The 12,612-nt window shown below is 38.9% G+C and overlaps 1 protein-coding gene across 10 annotated transcripts in view; it reads right to left on the bottom strand.

Moving 5' to 3' along the window:
- ETV1 (ETS variant transcription factor 1) overlaps positions 1–12,612 on the bottom strand; it is a 91,933-nt gene that overhangs the window by 28,970 nt on the left and 50,351 nt on the right. For all 10 annotated transcript variants that reach the window (XM_040472554.1, XM_040472549.1, XM_040472548.1 and 7 more), the window contains 2 exons: positions 11,120–11,308; positions 6,894–7,141 (listed from right to left, as the gene is read on the bottom strand). In XM_040472554.1, coding sequence (XP_040328488.1) covers positions 6,894–7,141; positions 11,120–11,308 — 437 coding nt within the window. The remainder of the gene's footprint in view (positions 1–6,893; positions 7,142–11,119; positions 11,309–12,612) is intronic.

The raw sequence follows: 12,612 nt of genomic DNA, 5'->3' as shown, positions 1-12,612 counted from the left end.
TTGAGGCCATGAAGAATCATCTCCAAACACATAAAGCACTACCTACTCATATTTCTATGTGTCCGCAGAAAATAATTATGTTGTCTTGCTCTGTTATCCTCTGATTTCAACCTCTAACTTCCACCTTAAAACATTATTATAAACTCTGCAAGGGGAATCCCAAATGAGGCTTACTAGAAGCAGCAGTAGGAATTACTTGACTCCTTTTCCTACTCTTTGACCAAGATGAGTAGCTACCAACACAGCAAAAACACAGAATAACAATGACAGTGGAAAAATCTTCCCCTCTTGCCATTTTAGAAATCCAAGAGTATTTATGTTTAACTCTCTTGACTAAAGTGCCAACTTGGGCATACACAACTACCAGATATATGTGTCAGTTCTGACAGATGGAAACTGAACATAATCTTAGTTTTAACATATTTAATATGAGGTGAATATATTTTCAGTATTTATTTCATCAATTCTCTGCCTATGTATGATTTTTCTACATGCTAAACACAGAAAATCATTCTCTAAATGGAAACGTTTGCCTATGGGCCTTTATCAAAATCCTAGGGTGATAAAGAAGGATAGAGGGGAACTTGGAAAGATTGCTTGGGTGAAGAATGGATTTAAAAAGGGAGGATGGCAAAGTCCCACTTTATTCTTCCAAATGTAAGTTTTCCAACTGTTTCACAAAATATCTGTGTACCTGGAGAGAAGTTGATATGGAAGAGCCTCAGGCGTGTTACCTGTACAACTAGGGCATGGAGAAAAAAGGTGAACTAGGTGATTTCCAAGAACTTTCATGATTTTAAAAATTTATAATTCTACACAACAACTATTTGTGTCAATTTCCAAATTTCCAGTAGTGTTGACAACACCATTAAAAAATATAAAACACTTTCCTCAGGGGGCACATGATGTCAGCTTTCTCCACTACCCCCTACTTCTACTTCCTCCTCTCCGGAAGCTCAAGGTACGCAGTGCCCCCCAATCTCTGATTGGAGCAGGTCCCTGAAAGTTCTCCTCTGCCCCATCTCCCTCCCCAGCTGTTTGATGAAACTGCTCCACCACAGGGCTGGGAGGCATCTTTTAAACTAATTAGAATAATAGAATAGGCCCTGAGGGCTAAAAACACCTTATTCATGTGTTACCCTTCAGTCAACTCCTAGGTTAAAATTTTTAATATACCCCATAGCGCAAAGGAACAAAGTACTAATTGTGGATTGCAAACACTGAGCAGGGATGAACCAGAAATCCACTAAATAGCATATTAATTCTGCTCCCACCTCTAAGGCAGTCCTGGACACAAACTAATAGCAAGCCAGGTAGGTTTGCAGCATGTGGTACTATAATATAATACTTTACTTAGTATTCTTTCCACTTAAAGGACTAACGTGATTAATTTGGATACTTCTTCAACTCCAAATGGGTTGATATTTTAAAACAGAACACATATTTCCTGTCTGATTAGCAAAGTAATACCTAGGCACTGTTAAAATGCAAAGCACTTCACAGGCAAAACAGAAATTGCTTAGGATATCATCACGCGTATGAAGTCACAATATATGGGGCATCTGGGTGGCTCAGTTGGTTAAGCATCCAACTCTTGGTTTCGGCTCAGGTCATCATCTTGAAGTTTCAGGAATTCAAACCTCACATCCGGCACTGTGCTGGCAGCACACAGCCTGCTTGGGATTCTCTATCTCCCCCTTTCTCTGCCCTTCCCCCACTCACACAGTCTCTCTCTCTCTCTCAAAATAGATAAATTAATTTTAAAAAAATTAAGCCACAGTATGTCTGTATTGGGTCTTATTTGCATGAGTCATTCGGTGTGTCTATTTTTTTTTACTCATCTCATTTCATTAAACTTTTAAAAAAAAAACTGACTTCAAATGGCTGCATGATATTTCTGTTATGGATAGCTATAACTTACTCTACCATTCAACTACTATATACTTTTAACATTTCTCCCTCTCATTCATTCACTGTGTCTTTCATCCCTTAACATAATTTCCAGAGTGAAATTATCTAATCACAGTATATGAACACTGTGTGCTGATGTTTTCTTGAGCCAAACTTCAGTTTCATGTAAGTACCATGCCACTAAAAATACTACCCCTAAAATCTATCAAAAGGAAAGAAAGAAAAATGAAACAAAAGACCAACCAATCAAGGAACACAAACAACTCCAACGAAATATGTTCTTATGCATATATAAAATATTTGCCTTGTTCAGCATTGTGAATCGGTGAAACCTCACATGCAAACATGAAAATGGGAAAGTGACTATGATTCTATGAAAATGTGGCGTGGCATAAGGCACTTCCACTGAAGCACTCAACGCATATTTAACCCATTTCATGTAGTCACTTAGCCATTAGGGCAAGAAAGGGAAAACCACTCTGGATTCAGGAGAAGTCAAACTAACAAAAAAAACCCGTGTACTGCTTTGTGCAGCACTATTAGGCTCGAGAAGAAGAGAAAGAAAACAATAACAGATGTATTTGTCGAGAACTTAATATCATAATATAATAATGATCACACATACTGCACTGGTTCACCAAATTGGACCTAAATACCAATCTTTTTTAATCTTCTCAGTGTCTTCTGATTCAGGTTTTCTTCTCTTCTCCTAAATAAAAATTTCTACTCAACTAACATAATATTTTGCATTTTTTTAGCTTGAATACTCAGCAGTTGAAATTGCATTCCTGTAATTATAATTATAACTAATAGAACTTCCATTTCCCATGTCATAATTAATGTCAGGCTTTATTAGAGCATCATCATGCTGCCTTTTCACTTACAAAGCTTCTTTTATTTTCACAACATTTATGTTATATTGAATTAAGCAATAAAGAGTTCTGGAGGCCTTCTGAAAGGAAAACCTTTGGAACATAGATGCTAAGTAAACTATGAAACGTTTTTGCATTGTTTTTAAATCACATCAACTATTTCCTAATGTCCTATTTGTTCAACATCAGTAAGTGAACCAAGAAATCAATGATCCAGTGATAAATACATTAGATTTCATAAAAAGATTATTTAATGTGCTCTCAAAAGGGATGAAAGAAGTAATGACAACGAAACAAAATATCTGGAGATCATATTTGTTGACTGCAATGTAGGACATATACAGATGTGTCAACTTGATCCCAGCTGTTTGGTGGCCAGGGAAATATATTTTGATACCTGGTTATTAACTTTCACAGGCCTTGGTTATACACTGTTACCACCGTTCTTTTAGACCGCAACCAGAAGCTCCAACTTTACAACTTAATTACTCAAGCACAACAGAACTGTATCCTATTGGCAATACTTAAATTAGCATTCAGAGGTGCTGTACAATTTTAGCAATCTGCAAGAGAATTTGGAGGGTAGGAAGGAATATAAACTAACAGCTTCTCAAATATTAAACAAGTGTTGTACAAGTCATTTGCAAGGTATAATGTACACTTCACAAAAGACATGCCCCATATACCTTTAAAATTGGATAGAGTGCCTGAATGGCTCGGCTGGTTAAACATCTGACTTCAGCTCAGATAGGATCTCACCATCCTTGATTTCGAGCCCCACGTCGGGCTCTGTGCAGACAGCTCAGAGCCTGGAGCCTGCTTCAGATTCTGTGTCCCCCTCTCTCTCTCTGTCCCTCCTCCATTCGTATTCTCTCTCTCCCTCTCAAAAATAAATAAACATTTTTTTAAAAAAAATTTAAATTGGAAGGGCACCTGAGTGGCTCAGACAGTTAAGTGCCAGACTTTAGCTCAGGTCATGATCTCACAGTTCGTGGGTTTGAGCCCCAGGTCGGGCTCTGGGCTGACACCTCAGAGCCTGCTTCAGATTCTGTGTCTCCCTCTCTTTCTGCCCCTCCCCCACTCACATTCCCTCTGTCCTTTTCTGTCTCTCTCTCTCTCAAAAATAAACATACATTAAAAATTTTTTTAAATAAAAAATAAAAAAAAATTAAATTGGATACTGGACTATGACTGACAGAATTATCATGTCCTCCACAATTCACTGTAGATGCCCTAATGCCCACTGTGAGCATATTTGGAGATGGGGCCTTTGAGAGAGAATTAGGGTTGGATTCAGTTATGAGGGTGGGACCCCCATGATGGAATCAGTGCCCTCATAAGAAGAAGAAGAGAGATCAGAGCTCATTCACTCTCTTCCTCTCTCTGCCACGCAAGGACACAGTGAGAAAGTGGCCATCTTCAAGCCAGGAAGAGGGCCCTTCCCAGGAACTAAATCTGCTGGCACCTTGATCTTGGGCCTTCCCAGCCTGCAGGACTGTGAGAAATGTGTTGTTTAAGCTTCCCAGTCAATGGTAGTTTATTAGAGAAGCCTGAGCTAAGACATGGACTATGCTTTTTAGTCTATATCTGTGCTTTGAGGGTCGGACAGTGATTGACTCTGAAGTTCCTATTATGTATGGCCCACAAATAATGCAATCAAATCCTACAAAACCAGGTTACTTTTTTTGTTTATTTTTTACCTCACTGAATTATTTAAATCTCTTTCTTGCTTGGCTCACATCTCCTCAAGCAAAGTTACACACGTTAAATACCATGTTATACATAATTTTACCTATCACATAAATATGAGGAAAAGATACATATATGGAGTTAACTACAGAATCAAAAAAAAGGCTTCATAATTTTTTTAATGTTTATTTATTTTTGAGAGAGAGAAAGAAAAAGAGAGTGTGAGTGGGAGAGGGGCAGAGTGACAGGGAGACACAGAATCCGAAGCAGGCTCCAGGCTGAGCTGTCAGCACAGAGCCTGATGTGGGGCTCGAACTCAGAAATCGTGAGGCACATGACCTCAGCCAAAGGTGGATGCTTAATGGACTGAGCCACCCAGGCGCCCCCCAAAAATGCTTTCAATGTCAATCTTGGTATTATTATACATATAAAAACATTTCTAGAACACACAGAGATGCTCTTTAAATGTTATGCTCTATAAGTCCCTTTGAAGAAATTATTTGAACTGTTTTATATGATTTCCATATAAAGTTTCTTAAAATCGTGGTGACTTCAAAAAACTGTACAGCAAATCGAAATACAGTTTGGGAAATAAAGATAGCATCAGTTAAAAGGACTTAAAGTTTATAGAGAAAAATGAATCTTATCTATAATAAAATGCATTGCAGGGTTCTTAACTATGGACAAACTATGGACAAATACAAAAAATTCTAAACTGAAACCCCTATGATGCATTTCAAGTACATGTAGTCTGCAAATGACAGGGCCTGAGAGGCAAGCATTCAAAGAAAAGCCCTCACGCACATGTTTACATTTTTTAAATTGTAAACCAACTAACAAACAGCTAATGAGTACATTTTCTCCTCCCATTCCTTGAAATGAATGAAATACATCATTCAGAACAACCGGAAGGCCAAGTCAAATCTAGAATTTGGAGAACGCTCTAAGATTAGCACGGGCAAAGGATGGTATGGAGCCAGCTTCTAGTCTTTAGACCCTGGCTCACGCCCCTTTCTTCCTCTTTTCCTATCCCTGCACCCTACACTGTTCCATATACCATGTAAACCATGGGGGCCTCATACGCAAGCACACGGGCACATCCAAGCTCCATTCTCATTCTGCCACAAAGAGCTACCTCGAAGCCGCTTCCGTGGACCCTGGGAATGTACACAGGGGCAACGCGTTCTGCCTTCAGAAAGCTGAGCCTGGGAAAGACCTGCTCAGACTGTGGAAATGGACTTAGGGCCAATCAGGCTGGGAATTCATGTGTCCTTGGTAGCTCGTGCTCTTTCGACAAGTGGAGACATAGCCTCTGAATAGGCAATTCCTCTTCATCCTTTGGACCTCTTGCCCACAGAAGAACGGTGGCCTAAGGGAGACTCTAGTAATAGGCTCCCCCTTGCTGAGCTTCGAGAGCAGTTCCTAATAAAGCAGGTAATTTTATGCAAGCTAAAAACTCAAACTAGAGACAATTTTCTTTCCTCAAGTAGAATAGAAAAACTTAGCAGAGTTATTCCTAGAGAAGCAAAAGTTTCCTCATAAAGAATATCCATAACTTTGCATCAAGAGGAAATTACGTTGTTTTCAGGTATTTCCAAGTCCACAGTCATCTATTCACCAGTTACAATAACATTAATAATATTTTGTAGAAACATGGTGCCCTTCTTATAAGCATTAGCTTTTATTTCATACTTTTTTTTCCCAAAATTCCTGATATGTGTGAAGAGCAGACATCCAGATTTTGAGATTATAATGGGTGAAAAGGAGAGGAGTTAAGTAATTCTTCTAAAGTCTCAAGGTTACATGTTGGGATGATATTCGTAACCAGTGTATATTTTCTTACTTTCAGGAGCCCCCCCTTTCTCCATCTTGATATGTTACTTTGTGGGGCCTTTCTGCCACAGTGAGACCAAAGCTAAACTCTATGAATAAACCAATTTGAAACTCAGGTATTTTACTTATGCTCTTCCTCTTCTAATACGTAAGAATCTTTACTGCTGGACTATTGGAGTATCACCACCAATAAAGGACAAAACAGTTATAACCAATAAATGAGCCAAAGCAAAAGAATATTACTTTCTGTAACCAACATGATTAGATAACACTACCACAGCAAAATAGAAAGAAAGCCCCAAATCCAAAGAATTACAATGCTATTCTTTTGGACTGAGAGTATGCCTGATTTTACAAATTACACTTTTCTTTGGACTGCTTTCATTTCTAGACACTATTTCAACCGTGAGCTCAAGCCAAAATGGTTTGATGGTTCAACTTCACACAGAGAGAAAGATTCAAAGAGGGGATAAAATCAGAAAGATTCCACACCAAATGGTCATGAGCGGCCCAAGTTGATGCCAACACTAACCAAAGTGACAAGCAAGTGAAATGATGTCTTAAACATAACTTAAAGCATGGGCCTACCTGAATCATATGCAAAGTCTCTGGGTTCCTGTTTAATCATCAGAGGAGGAGGGAAGCTTTGGCTGGCCGCACCACCAACCATGGTGTTGTGTTCATACACTGGGTCGTGGTATTCCTGCTTAAAGCCTTGAGGGGGGAAGGGGATGTTTGGCTCAGACATCTGCCGTTGGTACATAGGACGTCCTTCCCTTGGCATTGTTGGCAAAGGAGGAAAAGAATTACAGGGTTCAGAAAGCTGGCGGCGAAATCTGGGAAATAAGAGAGCACGTTTTAATTAAAAGGGTGACAAGGAATACTCCTTACAATATTGGTACAAGTTTTAACTGTTTTGTTAATGAGCATGATACCAACTGACCCGAAGTGTAAATCTTTTGCAAGGACTCACTAGATTTCTCCTTCCTGGGTCAGTAGCACCGTGTTTTTTATATCATAATATGACTTGTGTTCCTTGATAATTAGTCCCCTGCAGTACCATTTTGGAACACTACAGTAAGTAAAAGATGTGCTTTGAGCAGTGTACTATTGAGGAAACACACACCCTAACCGCTAAAATGCCCAATTCTTAACAAGTTGGATCATTTACCAAATTTCCATATTAAGAGAGTCTCAAATGATTATATATAAGGAAAAAACAAACCAGGAAAAACACAAAGAATCTGACTCCAAACTGCATCCCCTGTCTCTTAATTATGTTAACAAACCAATCAACAAACATACCAAAAATCAACCAGGTTTTTACTAACCTACTTTTTGGTTTTCCATCCCTTACCATCAGTTCCTGAGGAAGCAAGAGAGGAATAGCCCTGTTTTCAAACGGGCAGGACTCTTAAATCTTCACCAGTGTTCTAAGAAACACTGTATTCTGGTGGGAAGTTAAAAGGGGAAATAATACAGAGACTAAAATCTAAGCTGGTTGTTTGAAAGACCACCCTTGTCAAACAGCAGCACGGCACACATGAGCATCCAATGGCTTCAAAGAAAATATCCAATTGATAAAAGTAAGCATACATAATACAGCAGACCTCCAAAGATGGAAACAAGACATATTTGCTGCAAAGATTTGGGACACGTTGTGCTGTTAGGTCATGAGGAAGTTTCTGAGGACTCAGAACAAGCTGACAGTGAACCCCTAGGTTCCTTCCTTCTTGGTTATGCTGTGTAATGATGGGCTAATCACATCATCATTCAATTCCGTCTTTCTCAAACATAAGATCACTGACCCAACACAAAGATGTGGATTAATTAAAGATTTAAACCTGCTCTAAAATGCCCCAAGAGTGCTTACAAATAACCTACCATACACTTCAATGCGCAAATATAAACCCATGAACTGCCCCCCCCCACACACACACACACTAAAAGCATTCCTGAGACTTTAATTTGGAAAGTTAACATTTAATTTGGGTCAGGTGAAATGAAAATAAGGTAAAAGTGAAAGAATGGCAATGCGCTCGCTTTAGCATGTCTACAAATGCTCCTTCTTCACGGTCCTGTGGTTTAACTCTAAGTTTCCTGCCTGCCATAGAAGGCACTGAAATTTCACCTACACCTGCAGAAAATAAACTTAGAAACTCAGATATTGCAAAACAGGCTGACTGGCACTGCATTCATTTCCCTTCTCTTGCTTATTTCATTAGCCAAAAAAAGCAACAGAAATTATCATTAAGAACTGTCAAGGAGTGAATCAGAAAATTGTAACTTGACGTTAAAATAAGAAACCAGTTCACTTGTGAAGCCTTAAAAGGAAGTTAATAACACTTATACTAAAAGCTTTGTAAAGAATCAAGCCATTTGTTTCTACGATTCAACCCGATTCGAGCGTGTACTTGCCGAGGACTACATATATACCAAACACACAAGTGTCTCGCACCATTGTTATGAGGCACTGGACAAGGTAAAGGTACAGTGACTCAAGTAGCTGCTGGAAGAGAGTTAATGGGTAAAGAGAGCATGCTGACGGTTCTTGGATACAGCAAAACAGCGTATAAGTGGCGGGAAACACAGAGAAAGAGAGACAGGGCTCCGGCACAGTGGGTTCAGGAACAAGTGCCAAAGGGCTGGCCCTCGGAACAGAATGAGCCTGAGGAAGGGAAGCAGGGTGCAGCCCAGTTGGCCAGAGAGCGTTCCCAGAGTGAAGTGGGGTGCCCGGGCTGGAGGGGGCTATTTGGAGAAAGGATCTGTTTCCAGAGCAAATCTGCCATTTATAACCAAGGGACTGTCATTTGTTGGCTAGAACCCTCCAAGAAATCCTCCTCAGAAACATACGGCTCCAGAGATTTTCCTGGGATTGGCCAGCTGGTGCTGTCCTCAAAACTCAGTGGGGGGGCAGTGGGAAAAGACCCCGAGCTTCCCTCTTATAGTTCCGGGCCGGCTGTTCTCAGTCTCAGATATTTGACTTCAAGTAGAGAAACTAAAATGGATTTGGCTAAACCATTCCGAGTTAGGTCACCTAAACACAGGCATCCTGCTTGTTTAGCAGTCACCTTCCCTAAGAAATAACTACTCCGCACAAACAGCCAACGACACGATCTCTGATGCTGGCACTCATTCAAAGTGTGAGAGCCTCGAGTGTCAAGAACTCTGGGAAGTCAACAGAAGTGGACAAAATAAAACTTGCTTTTCTTGTTTGTACTCTTTCTCCCTTTCAGTCCTGCACAATGTGCATCTGTTCAATGGCCCACCCTGCAATAAGATTTCTTTCATCTGTATTTACCAAACTGTTTACACAGATGCACATACCATTACGCTCTGACAAGGTCTCGAGTCTACGGAGTGAGGAGGGAAAGATCATAGGAAGCATTTCATAACTAGAGCACAAGAGGGCTTAGTGATGGAAACAAAGGTAGAAAGATGTGGCTTCGTTTCACACTATAAAGAATGCTTTCATCTTATCCATCATCCCAAAAAAGATTGAACTGAATTTGAGATTGAGTCACATTAAATAACCTATAAAAAGCTGAACTGAGTATTCCCTTATCCTCTGAAAGTTGCCAGTGACACATCTTCTGGTTTCCTCTGCTGATCTAGAGGATTCCTTCAGCTGAGTTATTTTTGTAACGGTGTGTCACAGCCAGTTTGCACTGGCTTATTGTTAAATTTTCAGAAATACTGTGAGCCGATTGTTAAACACAGGATACTTAAGCATTAAATGATGTAAATTTATAACTTTTTAAAAAATCCTATTAAAAACAAAGGCAAGAAGTATTCAAAATGCATCTCTTGCTAATTGTTTCACTCTGTCTTGCTACTAATTATGTCCTGGAGGTTATGTCTATTTTATCTTTAGGGTAGAGATACTATGTAAAGGTCTGCTTCCACGCGATTCTGACTCTGTGTTTAGGGCTGTCACAATGATGGCTTACAGTTGGAACATTTATATCACAGATTCATCAAACGCTACAGATGGGGCCTTCTGGTTTTTCTCCCATTAAGCCTGTTGTTAAACATTTCCCTGCACACCATCGGCTCTCTATAATTACAAGGTAGAAAGGAAATGATGGATGCTATATAGTATCAACCTGTGTTTTAAGCTCTATTATTAAAAGTACAAAGGTACTCCTGTATTTTATTTGAATGTGCACGTATCTCTAGGAGTTCAGAATGTCCACCATGGCATCCTCCCTAGCTCCACGCTCGGGTTCTTGTCTTCTTTCTAAGAAAGAATAATTCAGTCTCTATCTCTTTACTTTGTATTCTCAGGGTCCAGGGTCAGGCACCTACTGGCATTAAATATTCATCACTTGCAAAGGATGGAAAATAGTTTTAATCAAATAAGTTCTATTCTGCAAAACTATGTACAGCTAAACCATTCAGTCTAAGGTAAAGAACCTAATTCCATAAGCCACCTACTAAAATTAGTCTCCTAACTTTATAGAACAAGTACACACATATGCTCATAAAAATGGGATGATCTGATTTAAAGTTTAAGTGAGGCAATTTAATTCAGGCAAAGCGAAAGGGAAATGTTCAAATGTCAGTATATAGATTAATTCTCCACTTTAGCAACCAATTTAAATGTTTATAAAAGGAATGTTTATAAATGACCTTCTCCACAAATTATTTCTAACTATAGACAGAGCAAGCTCTTTCTAAAAATATTTTGCAAAGATGTGCAAAATTAATATGCTCACCTTAAATCTATCATAGGTCTTAAGAATTGGTGATAGAAATTGCCTCCAAGATGCTCAAAACATTAAACAATATATATACAATATTTGCAGTTTTACCTGTGGTCCATGGGGTAGCTGCTATCTTGTATGGTCTGCGATGGAGGGAGGTGAGCTGGGAAGGTGCGGTCAGGTTTTGGAGTGTGAGTGGAGTTTGGAGACGCATGATGTAGTGGGGACACTGGGGTGCTGGATGGAGTTGGGGGGTTGGAGGGCCTCATTCCCACTTGTGGCTTCTGATCATAGGCACTACGCAAGGAACAAAAGAAAAGAGAACATTGGTTTCCTTGGAGTGATTAAACACTTTTCCTTCCAACCCAAGAAAAGAAAAGAAGAAATATATATTATATATATATATATATAAATATGTAAAATATATATATATAATATATATATTAGGCTCAATATATATATGTTAGGCTCAAGTCATAAGGAAGTGAGAATTTAACATGTGTTAATTTTTGTCATCCTAAAACACATAATCTTCAGAATCACCACACACTTAAAGAGAAAATAGGATAATTAATATATAACTTAGTATCAGCATAAATATAAAATGTGTATTTTAATACTTACACAAATAACTTAGTATATAGAAAAGCACTATGAGAGCAGTGGAATTAATGCTTGAGCAAGTTGAATAGATCTTTCCTAAATCGTGGCATGTTTGTGATATTGTCATTGTTCCATATTTACATAAGATTTTAGAACAAGAAACTAACTTCAATTTTGTAAGATGGAGACCATTCCTGGCTTGCCTTTATTTTGGGTATAATTTTAAGAAGACAATGCCTTTGCCTTATTTTCATTTTTCTTATATATAAAATAAATGATACCTGACATTTACTTCCTCGCATGGGATAATAAAGAGTAATGAGGCGTCTCGGATATGGGGCACCTGTGTGGCTCAGTTGGTTGAGCATCCAACTCTTGACTTCTGCTCAAGTCACGATCTTAGGGTTCCTGAGTTCGAGGCCCCATCCCTACTTCGGATTCTGTCTCCCTCTCTCTGCCCCTCCCCTACTTGCACACACGCATGCTCGCGCTCTGTCTCTCTTTCAAAATAAACAAAAATAAACTTTACTTAAATTTCTGAATAAGGAAGACAGTTTGAGGCTAGAATAATATTTTTCTTTCAAAATAGTGATCATCAATACATAGTTTTTCCTTTTTTAAAAAGAAACATTCTTTTTGGATTAACTTATGTAATAGTTTATTCAGTTGATACATCTGTACACAGAATTATAGCCAAGCACAAAAACACTTCATAAAAGCGTAGGAGGGTGTGCTGTATAAGCCCACTGGTGGTTTTAAAGCAAAGTCAACAGTACTCGTATTATGTTTGTTTCTACCTATACCCTTTACCAATATTTCTGAATGAGAAACGACTTCTTTTACAAACTAGTTTGCCTGTCCCATTCCCATGTAAAGAAAAAACTGACACACCCTCTGCCCTAGGACGCTTCTTTTTCCCCCCACAAAATACTGTATTGAATTACATTGTTCATATGGAAATGGAGGTACTAGAATTTAATCTATAAATCACTGTGGAA

Source organism: Herpailurus yagouaroundi, unplaced genomic scaffold (genome assembly GCF_014898765.1).
Source record: "Herpailurus yagouaroundi ecotype Mexico unplaced genomic scaffold, PumYag 100, whole genome shotgun sequence".
Lineage (NCBI taxonomy): Eukaryota > Metazoa > Chordata > Mammalia > Carnivora > Felidae > Herpailurus > Herpailurus yagouaroundi.
Note: the sequence above shows the minus strand (reverse complement) of the source record. Positions and strands in the feature narration are given on the sequence as shown.